The sequence below is a fragment of the Gavialis gangeticus genome, unplaced genomic scaffold (genome assembly GCF_001723915.1).
Source record: "Gavialis gangeticus isolate Ggan-Ray unplaced genomic scaffold, GavGan_comp1, whole genome shotgun sequence".
Lineage (NCBI taxonomy): Eukaryota > Metazoa > Chordata > Crocodylia > Gavialidae > Gavialis > Gavialis gangeticus.
In genome coordinates, this window is record NW_017729025.1 from 87,335,218 (window position 1) to 87,350,389 (window position 15,172).

The 15,172-nt window shown below is 50.9% G+C and overlaps 1 protein-coding gene across 10 annotated transcripts in view; it reads right to left on the reverse strand.

Annotated features, from left to right (window-relative positions):
• The window catches only part of PAPLN (papilin, proteoglycan like sulfated glycoprotein), a 75,419-nt gene that overhangs the window by 5,398 nt on the left and 54,849 nt on the right, over window positions 1-15,172 (reverse strand). For 6 of the 10 annotated variants that reach the window (XM_019519113.1, XM_019519111.1, XM_019519108.1 and 3 more), the window contains 11 exons: window positions 12,010-12,274; window positions 11,778-11,895; window positions 10,138-10,267; window positions 8,712-9,396; window positions 7,755-7,892; window positions 6,249-6,373; window positions 4,662-4,800; window positions 3,580-3,717; window positions 2,771-2,898; window positions 2,097-2,205; window positions 902-1,077 (listed from right to left, as the gene is read on the reverse strand). In XM_019519113.1, the coding sequence (XP_019374658.1) occupies window positions 902-1,077; window positions 2,097-2,205; window positions 2,771-2,898; window positions 3,580-3,717; window positions 4,662-4,800; window positions 6,249-6,373; window positions 7,755-7,892; window positions 8,712-9,396; window positions 10,138-10,267; window positions 11,778-11,895; window positions 12,010-12,274 (2,151 nt within the window). The remainder of the gene's footprint in view (window positions 1-901; window positions 1,078-2,096; window positions 2,206-2,770; window positions 2,899-3,579; window positions 3,718-4,661; window positions 4,801-6,248; window positions 6,374-7,754; window positions 7,893-8,711; window positions 9,397-10,137; window positions 10,268-11,777; window positions 11,896-12,009; window positions 12,275-15,172) is intronic. The other 4 variants (XM_019519107.1, XM_019519106.1, XM_019519114.1 and 1 more) reach the window with 4 other exon arrangements.

A 15,172-nucleotide genomic window follows, 5' to 3' on the forward strand; every position in this document is an offset into this window, starting at 1 on the left:
TAAAAATGCAACTTCTGAAGCTGCTAGCAGGGATGGGGCTCAGGATCATTCCCTTCCCCCTGGGCAAGGGCAAGAGGATACTGTGCACAGCCCCTGGCAGACTAGCTGCAGAGGGCTACAAATATAAATGCATGTCAGCCAGTCAGTGGATGGAGGCAAGAGTCCAGGCAGTCTAACACCCATTTAATCCAGTTCCACACTGAACATATCATCCTCGTCTTGCCTTTTGCTTTGCCTCAGGCACCGTGAATCATGTTGTGGAACTGGATTAAATGGGTGTTAGACTGCCTGGACTCTTGCCTCCATCCACTGACTGGCTGACATGCATTTATATTTGTAGCCCTCTGCAGCTAGTCTGCCAGGGGCTGTGCACAGTATCCTCTTGCCCTTGCCCAGGGGGAAGGGAATGATCCTGAGCCCCATCCCTGCTAGCAGCTTCAGAAGTTGCATTTTTAAACAAACCCTCTCCACCTTCCAGAATGTTTCTGCTTAAAAGCCTAGAGCAGCTTGATGGGTTTTCCAAGCTCCTGCAAGGAGCACTTGGCACCCTCAGACCAACGCTTGGGTGGGCTGGTGCCTGGATATGGGTTTCAGAGCCTAACTTGCTCAACCTTGACCACTGTTTGCCTCAGTGAGTTAGGCTCTGGGCTCCTGTGGTCCAGTCTTTTGTGCCACTGTCGGTACTGCACACTGGGTGCAGGACCTCACACCTGAGGCGGACAGACAAGCAAAGCCTGAAACTAAACAGCTTACACCTAATGTACCCAAACACTAGCTTTATTTGTGCCTGGAAATAAAATTACAGTCAGGCCCAGAAACAGAATGACAGTGCTGCAGCATCAGACAAGCAGGCAGACCCAATGACAATCTGAAGGGGGCGGGGAAGGTAGGTCATACTCACCTTCAGGCCTGCTCCTGACCACTTTTACCTCCGTGCTGGCACTAACTGAGTTGCTTCCACGGTAGGCGCTGCAGGTGTAGGATCCCTCATCTCCTGCCTGGGCATTGTTGATAATGAGGGATCCGTCTTGGGATAGATAGACATGGTGGCCATCTGCTCGCACTGGCACCCCGTTCCTGCCATGAAAAACACAAGTGCCCGTTACCACATTAAATGCTGAAGGGTCAGAGCTCTCTTTGCCATTTGAGAAAAGTGGCCTCATTTTCAGGGGGTGGGGAATCCCCCCCCCCCGGCTCTTCTTTTAAAAGCCCAAGACAGTAAGCAAAGGGAGTGAATTTGACTACCAAAATACAGCCGCAACAGATAGGACTGAGTTTAAGACTAAGCCACCCAGGCTTTAGTCCTGGGAACACCAAGCTGTGGGCTCTGTGTGAAAGCATGTGTATCGCATGGAGTTGAGACTGTGAGGAGAAGGGCGTTCCTCTCAGTTCCACCAAAGCCCTGGGTTGGCAGCAAGCGCTAGACAGCAGTGATCAGCTAGGCTGACCTCCTGCTCTCTCTGAAGTGCCATTTTTAATTCCTCCTAGAAAACCCCTTAGAAAACACCCTTGTTTTATTTCTCACACTGGAAATTTGTGTACAGAGCTATTCTCTTGGAACATCCTTTACAAAACTAAGGAACTAGCAGAGTTATCAACTCACAGCAACCAAATAATTGAAATATGATTTAATGAAAAGGGTTTTAGTCAGATTATTTGACCCCTAGTTTGTTTTTTATAATTCAAAATGTGCAACACACATGGAAGAAAATCCACCTTTGTTTAAAGATATAGTGCAGCCACTTTCCCTCAGTGAAAGACCCAAACCATTACTAACCTGTTCCTCTTCAGCAAAGAATCCAGCCAAATAAAACTCTCATTTTCAAGCAGAGAGAGACCCACACACCTACACACACTTTTTAAAGGGTTTCTTTAAGAGAAAGAATAGTCACTTAAGAGGCTTAATTGAGAAGGGCTGGGAGATGCTGTCCAGGATCATGATGATGCTAAAGGAGGGCTTGTGCTTTTGTTCTTTACAACACAGGATGCCCAGACAGGCGAGGTCAAGCAGGTTCCATACCAGGGCCAGAGAAGGGAATAAAATGCAATTCAGGGGAGGGAAGGGAGATGCTGTGAAACAGGGAAGTCCTGCTCACCTCGACCATCTCACTGTCACCTTGTTGCCTGTCACAGTGCAGCGGAGATGTGCGTCCTCCCCTTCAGTCACGGTGATGCTTGGTAGAAGGCCGGTGATCCTCAGCTCTCCTGGCCAGAGAGAGATAATCAAGAAGATGCTCTTGTTGTATGTAACTCTGGTGGCAAAGCCACACCTCACAAGAAAAGCCCCCCAGTGTGCTCTACATGCCCTAACAAACACCACTGCAGACAGTTAAGCCCTTACACAGCTTTGTTCCTTCTGTGAGGTCCAAATATATCACATAGATGAGAAAAGGAACCTCTTTGGTCTCCTTCCCTGCACCTGTGAGGGAAGCTTGTCCATAATGCAGTAACCTGTACATGAGGTCCTGTGGTGCAGCTATTAAGCCTACTGTCACCCCCTCTTCCCAGAGCCCTGGCTTAGCATAATTGTACATGGCAACCAGGCCTATCTGAGTCACAAAAAGACTTTGCACCCACTGGGGAAGCAACTAACATGGCAACCCCGTGCTCCTGTCTGTAACCTCCATGTGGGGCGACTGTGATATTCCCTGCTCTCCACTGGCCAGAGAGAAAACAGGCCAGTTCCACAAGCAGAAAGGGGATCTGCACACTTCCCTACTCTCTTTAATATTCTAATGCTATAAAATAATGTTCTCTCTCCTTTCGGTACCTATGGGACGGAGCTGGACCCGGTGCTGGTCCTGGTCATGCTCATTCGAAGCAATGCAGGTGAAGAAGCCGGCATCTGTAGCACTGACCCGACTGATCACCAGGGCACCATCTGCCTGCTGTCTGTGCCTGGAAACCAAAGCCAGAAAGTCCCTGAGTTCTGGGAAGGGACAGGTACCATGTGGCTGTGGGGAGAGTAGCAGGACTGCAGCGGAGTGTAGCTTCTCTAGTAACAAGCTGTGGCCAACTCTCAGCAGCAGGCCAGAGAGTTTGAACAGGGTTGTGACTCCCATTAGCATTCATGAGAACTGTGCCATCATATCCCATGTACAAATACACACCACTGCTGAGACAGGTTTTTGGGAAACTCTCTCTGCCTAGGCATATCCCCCAGGGTAGCCCCAAGTGTCGCCCCCAGTGTCTCTTCTACACAGCTGGGAAATGTCCAACCCCCAACCCACTTTCTGTGAACCATCCACAGACTGCTCTTTGCTGACATGCTTGCCACGTGTCTTTGTTCTGTGAATCTTGCATGTGAACAAATTTCAGCTTCAGAACCACTCACAAACGGTGTCCTTGAGGCTCCAATGCTCAGGGTCTAAGTTGTATGTGCGAGTGGGGGGGTGGGGGCTCACCTATGTACCTCAATACCATTTCTGGTCCCCAGTAGACTGGACTAACCATGGCGAACTAGTGCAAGTCCCAGCCACTTGGTTTTTAGGGCCTTGGTTCTCTCAGGAAGAGGGCGGAGGTGCATGGCCTCACCAGCACCCCAATGCCAGCATACTCAAGAGCTGCCTGTGAACTCACCTGGGAGAGGAGAGAGGCCGCCCATCCTTCTGCCACTGGATGGTTAAAGCAGGGGAGGCTTCTACACGGCAGGGCAATCTGACTCTCTCCCCAATGTTGGCATCCACCACTGACGGTTCCTCCTTAGCCATTATTAATCTGCAATACAGATACCCACAGACATGGAGAGATTCAGTGACTGCTTAGCTCAACCAACACCAGCCTTGTTTTTTCCCCCTGGAGAGGGAGAAGGGGACCTCTGCATTTCCCTCAGAGCCCCAATATGCAACCCTCCTTCCCATCAGGAAATAACAAGCAAAAACACACTTGGGGCAGCATAGACCCTGGTCATCTGCTTTCCTTTAAAGTAAGGAGGGGCAAAGTTCAGTCCATGGTGGACTCCATTTCCAGCAGCTGCTGCGTGAGTTGCTGCAGCTGGTTTCCACGGAGACCCTAGGAGTGGTGGGGCCATGACAGCGTGGGGCCGGTGTTTCCATAGAGACCGGCCCCAGCAGCACTGGCAAGGGCTAAGACCTTGTGGCCGTGGCAGTGTGGTCCACAGCCAGGGCAGAGCTGTGATCTGGGTAGGGGCATGTAGGCAGCAGATCACACTCTACCCCAGCTCCAGACCATGCTGTCACCACCACAAGGTCCTGGCCCTGGCCCGGGAGCAGTTCCCAGCCCAGCCACACATCCTGCCAGCACTGCTGGGGCCAGTCACCATGGAAACCCTAGCCCCACCCCCTGCTGTATGGCCCTGCTGCTTCCGGGGTCTCCATGGCAACCAGCCTAAAGCAACACAGGCAAGGGCTGCTGGGAAATGGAGTCTGGCCACCAGCCGGATCTGCCATTTTTTCCACCCCTGCTTTAAGCCCTGCTCCTCTACAGGTGGTCACTGTGTCCCTCCCAGCACAGCAGGAGCATGCTGCTTCATGGGGTGACAACAGTCTGCCATACCCACAACAGTGTAACTGGGATCTACACTTACCCCCACTTCCATGCACCCAACCCTCCTCACTGCCCTGAGAGCATGCAGAGAACGAGCAGCTGCCTGGCTCCCACCCCCAGTCACTCTCACAACGCACATCTGCTGCTGGTCTTACCTATACGAGGGTTGTTGATAAACTGAGGAACTGGGTACACGCACAGTTTTAACTTCCCTGGAGAGGTCTCTGTGTGGATGAGTCTCCTCAGAAGGATGCTGACCTCTCCTGCTCTCTGCCAGAGCAGATCCATGGCCCTCTATTCAAAACACAATGCTGCATGTGAATGAAGTGGTCCTTTGAGCCATGACCTCTTGTGTGGGGTTTGCTTACTGTTAAGGCAGCTGCTGAACTGGAAACAAGAACTTTTTAACCATCTATTTCCTGGCAGACGAGTGCTGTGTGTGTGTGGTGCCTGTGAATGGGAGCTGCAGATGAGGCTAGGAGATATTAGATGCCTTTCTTTCTTTCCAGTGTCTGTGCAGCAGCTCCCCTTGGGCCATAAAACCCTTTGCTGTCTCTGCCATTGCAGAGAAAGAAAGGCAGAGAGGAGCTGAAGGTAGAGACTAGCTCACATTGCAAGTGCCTAATGGGGGTATCTTCCCATTTTTTCCCTACAGGGGTTAGACATCTCTTTACATAGTGCACGTGTTTTTAAATGATAGAAAATAGCTTAGACCCCAAATGCATAATTCTAGGTAAAAGCCCAAATCTGTCTCAGTCGTCAAGAGACACAGGAGGTCAGTCTGTCATAGAATCAGAGAAGTCAGTCTCCGGAGATCGTCTAGTCCATCCCCGTGCCTGAGGCAGGATCATACCTATCCAAACCATCCCATACAATCCATAATCCAGCCTCTTAGAAAAAACAGGCAACCCTGACACAAGACAAGACTTAACACCCTAAACTGTCACAGGTAAAGCAGGGGGACCACAGCAGCCAATGTCCTGCTTCTATAAAAGCTGGTTAATATACACTCAGGAGATCCCAAGTAGAGAGCCATGCCTGCTGCTACAGAGGAAGGCAAACCTCCCCTCCCCCCACTCCCATAGTCCATACCAATCTGACAATGGGGTAAAATTCCTTCCTGACCCCAAATAAGGCAATTGGTTTGAACCTGAGCAGAGGGGCAAGACTGTCTAGCCAGGGTCTTGGGACCCTTTGTCCCATTAATATATGACAAGCTCTAGGCTGAGAGTAGGACAGACAGCTGTGCCAAGTGATTCCAGACCAGAATGCACCCCTCTTGGCCTGTTTAAGGCATTAGGAGAGAGGAGACTTCACTCAAAAGAGACAGTGTACTGAGAAAGCTCCGTGCCGGGGCTGCAACTAGCATTTGACGAATCACAGCTCCAGTTATGAATGGCACTGCAGCAGGGGGAGAGCTTGCTCCTGGCATTCAGGCCAACTCTTGGCTTGAGGCTGCGCTGAGGGAACTCAGATTGGCCTAGTTATGAGTAAAGACTTGGCAGGCATTTGTAGAGGAAACATGCTGTTGGGTTATGACTGGCTCTCAGGAGAACACTGCTGTGGAAGGAGGTAATGCTGCTGGCACAATGACCAGCATTTCTTTGGCAAGGCACCACAATGGAGGAAGTTTCATTACAAATTTCTCTCTGCAATTGCCTTTAATTGTTCCTGCTTGGGAGGACTCTTAAAAAGGGACAGATAATTACAGCTCTGGCTTCAAATGGAAGATTGCGCGTCACCTTTGATCCTTAGCCGAATCTCTCGTCTCTCCATCCGCCCATTAGAAATGATGCACGTGTAAGTCCCGGCATCCTCAGGCCTGACCTGGCTGACCACCAAGGAACTGTCAGACTGGTAGGTGTGCCTGCAGATGGGACACCAGCATGGTTATGTATCACAGCTTGGCTCAGGGTGCCAACTCCCCAGAGATGTTCTGTTTGGCCAAGAAGCCTTTTGTGCTGATGTCACAGCTGCCATCCAGTTGCCAGACTGGGCCCTCCTTGCTGGAGTAAGAAAAATCCCTACACCACTGAAGGGCACAGAGGAGAGGAGACAGAGGCAGCCTTGAGATGGGAAACAAAGGGAATAAAGGAGAAACAGCAACTGCTCCCTCCCCTGAAGTGGTTAGACACCCTCACCCTAGTGGCTCTCTAGCCACTTACAAGTGTAAAAGCAGTACCAGGAGTAGTTCAGGACTCCTGGCCTGACTTGAGATTTTACAAGAGAAAGTGGCTGGTGGGCAGCAAGCTGCAGCAGGAGGAGACTTCCCAGCACCCCCTGGAAAACTGGGCTTTAAGGAGGTGTTTTAGAGGTTCAGTTTTAAACTGAATGAGCAATAAATAACAGCAATAAGCAGGCTGAGTTCCACAGCACTTGGCTATCAATGCACATGTGCAGTGCCTCAGCCTGCCTTCTCTGCCAGTAAACAGGATTTGACACACATACACACACACTGGGCACATCTACATGGCAAACTCACCAAGCCCAGCAGCACCTTCAGCCACACCATGCTGGTCATAAATCCTAGGCAAGTAGGGCTGGAAGGGACCTCACAAAGTCATCTAGTCAGTCCTCTGCTCCAAGCAGGATCAACCCTGACTAAACCAACCCAGCCAAGTGCCTGCTCAACCTGCTCTTGAAAGCAAGAATAGAGATTCCACAGCTTCTCTAGGCACCTGTTCCAATGCTTGACCACCCTCATAGTCAGAAAGCTCCTCCTAATCTCTAACCTGAATTCCCTCTGCTGCAGCTCGAGTCCAGTGCTCCTAGTCCTGTCCCCTACAGCCTGTGCTCTCCAGATCTATGCAGGCCACATCCAGAATTTGTGTAGCACTGCATGAATGTAGCTGACAGTGCCAGTTTGCCTGCTTCCATCCTAATGAATCTGCCTGCATGTACATGGCTATGCTGTGTCGAGGTCACGGGGCAGCCTGCACTGGGCAGCACTGTACAGCTGAGGGAGCCAGTAAGTTGGTGACAGAAACATGACTGTAGTGTTCGTTCCTGCAGATGCTGTTTGTGAAGCAATAACCCATCCTAGCTGAGAATAATAAACACATGGCTTCACTGCCCCACCCAGAACAGCTGGTTCAAGCAAAAGGGAGTCATTTAAGGGAAGCTGTATTTCCTAATTGGCTCCATTTGTCTCAAACCCATTTTTTTTAAGTTATGCAAAGAAAAAGAGCATGTGGGGGAAGGGGCAAGGGACTGCAGCTCTGCCATGGGACCAAGAGGCACAGGTTTACCTTGCAGATGATACTGGCCGCCCATCCTTCTGCCACTCAGCTCTGGAGAAGTGAGAAGTGCCTGTCTTGCAAAGAAGCCGAATATTTTGTCCCACAGATGCCTCCACTAGGGAAGACTCAACTCCCTCCAGGATGACCCTGAAAGAGAGAGACATTTTCACTACCTATGATTCCCTGTGTCCCTAGCTCTTACCCTTTCTCTGCTGCCTCTATGGTGACTCTAGCAGGCAAGATGGGAGTCACACTGCTACAGGCTAAACTAGAACCCACTGATCTATGTGGCTGTGTTATGGCACTAGACCCAAGTGCCCATGCCCTGCAGATTATGGCTGCAACTTTTCTGTAGAGAAAAGGCCAACCTTGACCAACTGAGTGCTGCATACACAAAGAAAATTCCTCATTCTGGGATAGCTATGTTGAAATCTGAGTCCAGGTCTCCAGAGGTGACCAGCTAATTAGACATGCTACCCAAACCAAAACCTAGCTCCACAAATTCCCCATCTTTGAAGTGTTCAGCAGCTGGATAGTGAACCAAATTTTGCAGCTGGACTCCATCTCTAGTATTAACCCATTGCTGCACACCACAGTGCTAAAATAACCCCTGCCTAAGCAGGCACAATTCCCATTGATTTCAAAGAGACTGATAAAGACCAGTGTAAAATGCCCACTGGCGACAGGATGGTGACTAAGGGCCCAGTCCTACAGTCTTTGTCCATCCAATACTTCCACTAATCAGCAAGAGTGTAGGATGTGCACGGACTGCAGCGTGAAGGCCCAGAAGAGGATGCCAGAAGACATGTCCCTGGGGACGTGTTAGCCTGTCTTCCCAAAGGGACCCTGTTGCAGCCAACCTGTAATGGGACACATCTGGCAGTCCTGAATCAGAAAACGTTTCTGTCCCACAGAAAGGGATGCTCAGTGCTTCAGCACTGTAGATGGTTAGTGCAAGAGATTCACCTGTTCAGGGTTTGCAGAGAGGAGAACCCTGCTGAGGCTCGACGCCCGAATCCATCCACTGCTGACACATCTCCTTCAGAAGAGCTCTGCCATTGCTCGCCCACACGCTGCACCACCTGTCTCTCAGAGTGCCCAGGTACCACGGTCTCACCCAAGCTGTGTAACCCATCTGTTTTCCTTTCCCCACCCACTGCAGCATGGTGGGGACCTCCATGCTGGCTCTCCACTGTGCCAGGTCTCTGAGGAGATGCTGGCAGCACATCAAAATTCATGACCCTCCTCCAGCTGCCCTCCCTGTGGTGCAGCCCTGTGTCCTGCCAGGCAGCGGGGCTCTCAGGCCTGACTGAAGCAAAATGGGAGGACCTTTGCTCTCCTCCTTGGCCTTGATGCATGGTCCCTCTTGCAAGCGGCTGCTGCTGGCCCTGGGCACTGCCCTTTTGCAGGTGGGACCCAGAGTGGACATGCAAAGTCTCCGAGTGCTGGCGGTGCCTCCCGTCACTTGCTCCCACAGACCCGTGGCATGCCGTCATGCACTCCTCCTCCGAGACAAAGTTGTTCTGGTTGCCGTGGCAGCCGCCATACCAGAACCGGTTGCACTTGCCGACGGCAGTTATGAAGTACCAGCGAACGGTCCAGTCTGCACAGGGGCCATGGGCACTAGGCAGCAGACACCTGACCGGGTAGGCTACCAACAAATGACAGAACAGAAAAAGATGCAACTGTGAGGAGACAATCCACAACTCACCTTTTTTATTGAAATGATGGCTTCACTACTCTACCCCTGAGGCTGTCAGTGGAGGGAAAAGCGTTTGGGGCCCAGAGCACAACACTGACAGATGGGAAGTTTGGGCTCTGGTCCCAACTGCCCAGGCTCCTGCCATTCAGCTCTCTTTTTGCCTCAGTTTCTCCACTATGACTGCACTGTCCTCCACCTTCAGAGCTAGGGCATCAAAGCCCCTGCCTCACTCTAGGCAACATGTTCTACCTTGAGTTATAGCCCTGAAACCACACTTAAGTCAGTCAGGTTGCTTGAGAGTACTGCATGGCCCACAGATCAGAGAAGGATTCGTAGACTGTGTGGCATCAGAGCAACTGACTGCAGCAATGCAAAGATGCGCTAGGGAAGGGAGAAGAAACCCCACAGCCCTGACAGAGATTAAACTAACAGGGCTCTACAACGATGCAATAGGGCTCCAAAGGGATTTCTTGAATAACCTACAGAACTTAACGTCAAGAACGGGACCTTCTCGCTAAGACTTTTTTTCCCCTCACCATCATAAAAAAAATCTATTGTAGAAAGCTATTGTTTATTGAATTTTACAGAACAAATGAAAAAAAACAAAACAAAACACATTTTTTCTCATCACATTGGACCTTTCCATGAGAAGGACACTGTTTTAAATCAGAAAGCCAGAACCTCACTTACGTTGCCAGGGTCTATGGAAGCACCCTTCGCCTTCAGGTCCTGAAGCTGAAGCAACATTGTCATAGCAGCAGCCATACATTGAACCTCGGCATTGATCCGACTGGTGCTGCTGGGACAAAGCCTGGCTTGCCTTAAAGTGAAACAAAAGCCAAGAGCTGTAGGATGGCAGCGGCAGTGACAGCATGTATGGGAACGACCAACAAACTGCCTGGTGGACAGGACTAGACGTGCAAGGAGTCACTTTCAAGTCTGTTTTCATTTTAATAAAATTTATGCCAGTGAGAGAATTCAGACTGACCAGCCCCAGAACTGGAAGTCCTCTGTTTATCTATCCAAAAAAAAAAATCACACTGGCCATAGAGACACAGGGCTGGAAGGAACCTCCACAGGTGATCTAGTCCAACCCCCTGTGGCCTAGTGGGCCTCACAGAAACAGTACTGAGAAAAGTATCCTCCACAGCCATTTCTGCTGAGCAACAAGAAAGGGAACAGTTAGTGGCAATGGTGATGTGCTCTGTCCTCTAGGAATTAGATGGAGAGCCGTCTCATGCCACTAGATTGCCAGACGGTAAGGAATTTCACTCATTCCCCTTAGCTAACTTAGAGCTGGTAACTTTGAAGTGAATCTCATCCATAGCGTCTGAGCCATCCTGACCCCTCTTCCTTTCATTCTGGGATGACCCACTGAACTCCTCTGGACTGTGATTTATTTTGTTATCCCAAATGACCCCCTACTGCTCCACAACCTAGCATCTCATACTAGAAAGAACTATCAGCCATGATCAAGGCAGCCTCATAGAATGGCAGGGGCACAGGCATAATAAATAGGTATTTCCCCCTCTACACATGGTACCTAACCTTCCAGTTTCAGTTTAACCCTTGTATCCTACAAGAAGGAATAATAGGTCTGTCACCCAAGACAGGTTTCCTCTAGTTTTCATTTTTGCAGAACAGGCAGAAGTTGCTGCAGCCCTACTGTGTTCTGGGTCAGGAGGAAAAACAGTGGGTCTCTACGCACGAAAGGGGGAGAGGAATGCTGGTATACCAAGTGCACAAGGCCTCCTTAATTCCCTTCTCCAGAGTTTCTTCCAGGTGCAGAAAACACAACAAGAACCTGTCACTGGGCACATCTACATGTGAAATTAATGCTGATAAACAAAATGTGGAACTTACTGCTCTGGAGGGAGTTTTTGCTTTCAAGCATGCCATTTGAATGTGCACCTGTGAGCAAAAAAGCTCCGAAGTATACTGCTCAAGAGTTTATTCGTGTGGAGTGTATTGAGCACAGCCAGAGCAGCTTCAGCTGGCAGCAGCCCAGGGCTGCTCCGACCAGGCTCAATGTGTTGCAGAAAGGGTTAGGCAGCAGGAAGCCCCTGCACTGAAGCACCCTCATGCCCCAGCCAGCAGGGCAGCATCTACATGTGTGGTACTTGCATTAAATACAAGGACTAGCCTGCTCCAGAGTTTATTAGTTTTGTGTGCCCTAATAAGGGTGCATATGTAGACATGGAGATATTTGCTGTGGAGCTAATTAGGCAGCTCCATAGTAAACATCTCATGTAGACGTGCCTGCTGTAGCCATGACAGCTGCTGGGTACTTTCAAACAGGTCTCTCTTTAGCAAAGGGTTCTGGGACTTACTGCTGGGGAGGCTGTAGTGAGGCCATCACTGCTCGCATAAGCATCTCTGTAATACTCTGAACATCCCATGTTGCTTGGGCCCTGGGCAGTGGATATTCCATCAGGGCAGCATCCATACCTACAGCAAGAGAACAAAAACCTTTAGTAAACATAGCTTATCTATGAACCTGGCCTAACCAAGGCAGCTTGCACATTTCAGCTGCATCAGCCCAACCCCTCCGTTTCATCCTACCTGCTTTGATGGCACACGCTCATGGAGCAGCCTTGCCCAAAGGGGCCAGAAGCTGGAGTACGGCCATCTGGGCAGCAGCCGTAAGAGCCCTGGTTACAGACCTGAGGACCATTCCCAGGGGAAATATTCTGAGAAGAGCTGAACTGCTGGGATCCCAAGGGGATGGAGTGGGATTTCATGTGAAGAGGCAAGAAGTTAGAGCCACGGTCCTCGTTGGTCTGGTGTCGTGTCAAACTTCCTTGGTTTGTTCTTTCATCTCTATGAACTGAGGAGAATGTTCCTTAGTGCTCGATGCCTGTCAGGAATGGGCTACAAAAATCCAGTCAGTTGTTCCTCTTCCTCTGCGCATAGCACACTGATTGATAGCAGCTCTCCCCTGCCTGTCTAAGTCTACAGAGAAGGCTTTTCAGCATGAACTTTTTACCCAAACCACAGGGAAATTCCAGAAAGGAGCAGCTCATGCTGGGTTCTCTGCCAATGTGCTTCATGTCCTCCCACTACCCACTCCTCCAAGGAAATACTGCTGGTCATATATCACATGGGCAGTTTTTCCTCCCTCAAATACTCTTATTGTAAAATGACCTTGGTATACAGGACTGGCCCTCAAATGGAACCCTAGGTCAGCGATTTTCAACCAGGGTGGTGTGAGCTCCTTTTAAGGGTGTCACGGGGTGCTGCACAATATTAGCATTGTTAGGTGGATAAACACCAAGACATGAATCACAAGCTAAACCCAGAGATTTCAGATGAGAATCTATGGTGTCAAAAATATGCTGAGCTGTAGTCGTCTTTCTGAGCTCTTTGCAACACAAGAACTGCTCTATTATTTTTCTGTCTTCAAAAAAAATGAGTGAAAGCTAAGATCTGGCATTTTCCAAGGGGTGCCTTGAGTCTAAAAAGGTTGAGAACCGCTGACCTAAATGAAGGACTTCAGCACCAGTCACCTCACAGGGGCAGGCAATTATTTTGGGTGGAGGGCTGCTTACTGAGTTTTGGCAAGCCATCAAGGGCTGCATGACAGGCAGCCAGGGGCAGATAAATATTAATTTTCTAAATTTTTTAGGGGCTCCACGGGCAAGATAGAATGGCCTGGTGGGCTGCATCCAACCTGCAGGCTGCATTTTGCTCACCCTTTCATATCACCTGCTGACTACTCTCTACCTTCTACAACAGAGGTTTCCAACTACTGGGCCATGAAGGGTTGGCTGCTGGGCTGCCGGCAGTGATGTGTAGGGTCAAAGCTGGGTGGCAAGGCAGTCCTGGGAGGGAGGCAGCTGGCTCCATGCACCCCATCCCACTGCTGCCACCATGGCTGTGCAGCAGGTACCGGGGCCTGCACTGGCCCGGGCAAGACCCCTCACCTCTGCCTGTTGCGGAGGGTGAGGAGGCAGCTCTGCTGCTTGCTCCTAGGGAAAGCAGTGGAGCCTCTTCTTCCTGGGCAGCCCCAAATTTAAATATGGAAATTACATTTAAATATGTTTGCTGGTCCACAGTATAAAAAAGGTTGGGAGCCACTGGGCTCAGTCCTGACTCCCAATCCTGTCCTGACTCCCCCCGTCTGTTTCACTTCCCCCTCCAAACAGACTTGCATGTTCTCTCAGACTCTCTGGCTGATTTTGGTTCACAAATGTGTTCTATTATTGTCTGCTCCAGCTGCATTTAGGCACTGAGGTTGCTGATGCAAAGATTCTAGGCGAGACCTGAAACCTACACCTGCCTATCACACTCATTGACCAAGATGAATCTTCTGGAGGCGGGGAGGTGGGTAGAAACTCTGCAAACTGGAGAAGAGGTGCTTGGGACTGCCCTCCTGCTGAGGACCACAGCAATTGCATTAAGCTCTTGCTAACCTCCTAGACTGACTGCCAGGCAAGAGTGGATCCAGGTTGGTGCAGTGGTGCACTTGCACCTCCCCTTGATTCCTGCTCCACCCAAAGTTTAAAACCAACTGCCTGGCAGCGGCAGCAGCATTTCAAGTCAGGCAGTGCTGAGGGAGTCAATTGATTTTATGGCTCATTAGAATCTACCTAATCCCTTCTAGACTCTTCCTTCCACAGGTGTTAACGACCCACTCTTCTTTTTAACGGTCTTGATGTTCCACCATTTGAGCTATTTTTTATCCTGCAATGCTGCTGTGTTAGGGCTGTGCAAAGCTTCAGTAGCTGATTCAATTCAGAGGAGATATGGCCTGATTCGGGGACCGAATCTCTGAATCTGAACCGACCTGAGAGACCAAGTAAAAGCTCTGAATCGATTCGAAGCATCCGAATCAATTTGGAAAAATATTCGGAAAAGATTAAGCTGACTCGGACATAAACTAAACAGGCAGGTGACAGCTGCCTCTAGCTGGTAAGTCTGTTAGGGTTGGGGGAGGGAAGGGACATGAGGGAGGGAGGGATTGGGGCTGGGGCTGAGACAAACTGCCCAGCCAGGGCATGGGGCCACGCTACTCGGGGAGGTGGGTGGGAGGGTGCAGGATGCGGGCACAGCAGCACTGGGAGTGGGGGCTCTGCCCTGCTGCTGCTTGCTCAGCCAGGTGTGGGGGGGTGGGATGCAGGTGTGGCTCGTTCCAGGAGGAAGGAGGCAAGTGGCTACAGGGCAGAGTCCCGCTCCCAGTACTGCCATGACCACATCCTGTCCTCCTGTGCCCTGGCTAGCAAGCGGTGGTAGGGCAGACCCCCCACTCCCAGTGCTGATGCGGGCACAGCAGTGCTGGGAGCAGGGGCTATGCCCTGCTGCTGCCTGGATCGAGCCACGCCTGCATCACACCCCCCCATGCCGGCTGGGCAAGCAGCAGCAGGGGCATAGCCCCTGCAGCTCCCCTTACTGGGGCAGAAGCAGGCATAGCTGGGGAAGCCATGGGAGAAGCCCCCACGGCTGCCTTGTCTGGCCCCATCCTCCACCCAGCCCAGCCTCCCAGCACTTAAAAAGAAAAGCCCCACACTCACTGGCTGCAGGAGCAGGAATTGGGGCCTCTGGACACACATGGAAGAGCCCCCACATGCAGTGCAGGGCAGTGAGGATCCTGCCCTGCAGCCCCCCCCCCCCCCCCCCGCTTGGTACTCACATGGCAGCTCAGCAGGGCGCTGTGCACCGTCTGAGAGCTGGGGCAGCTCCAGCAGTCAGCCGAAGCCCAGCAGCACTCAGCCCCAGTGGCCCTAGC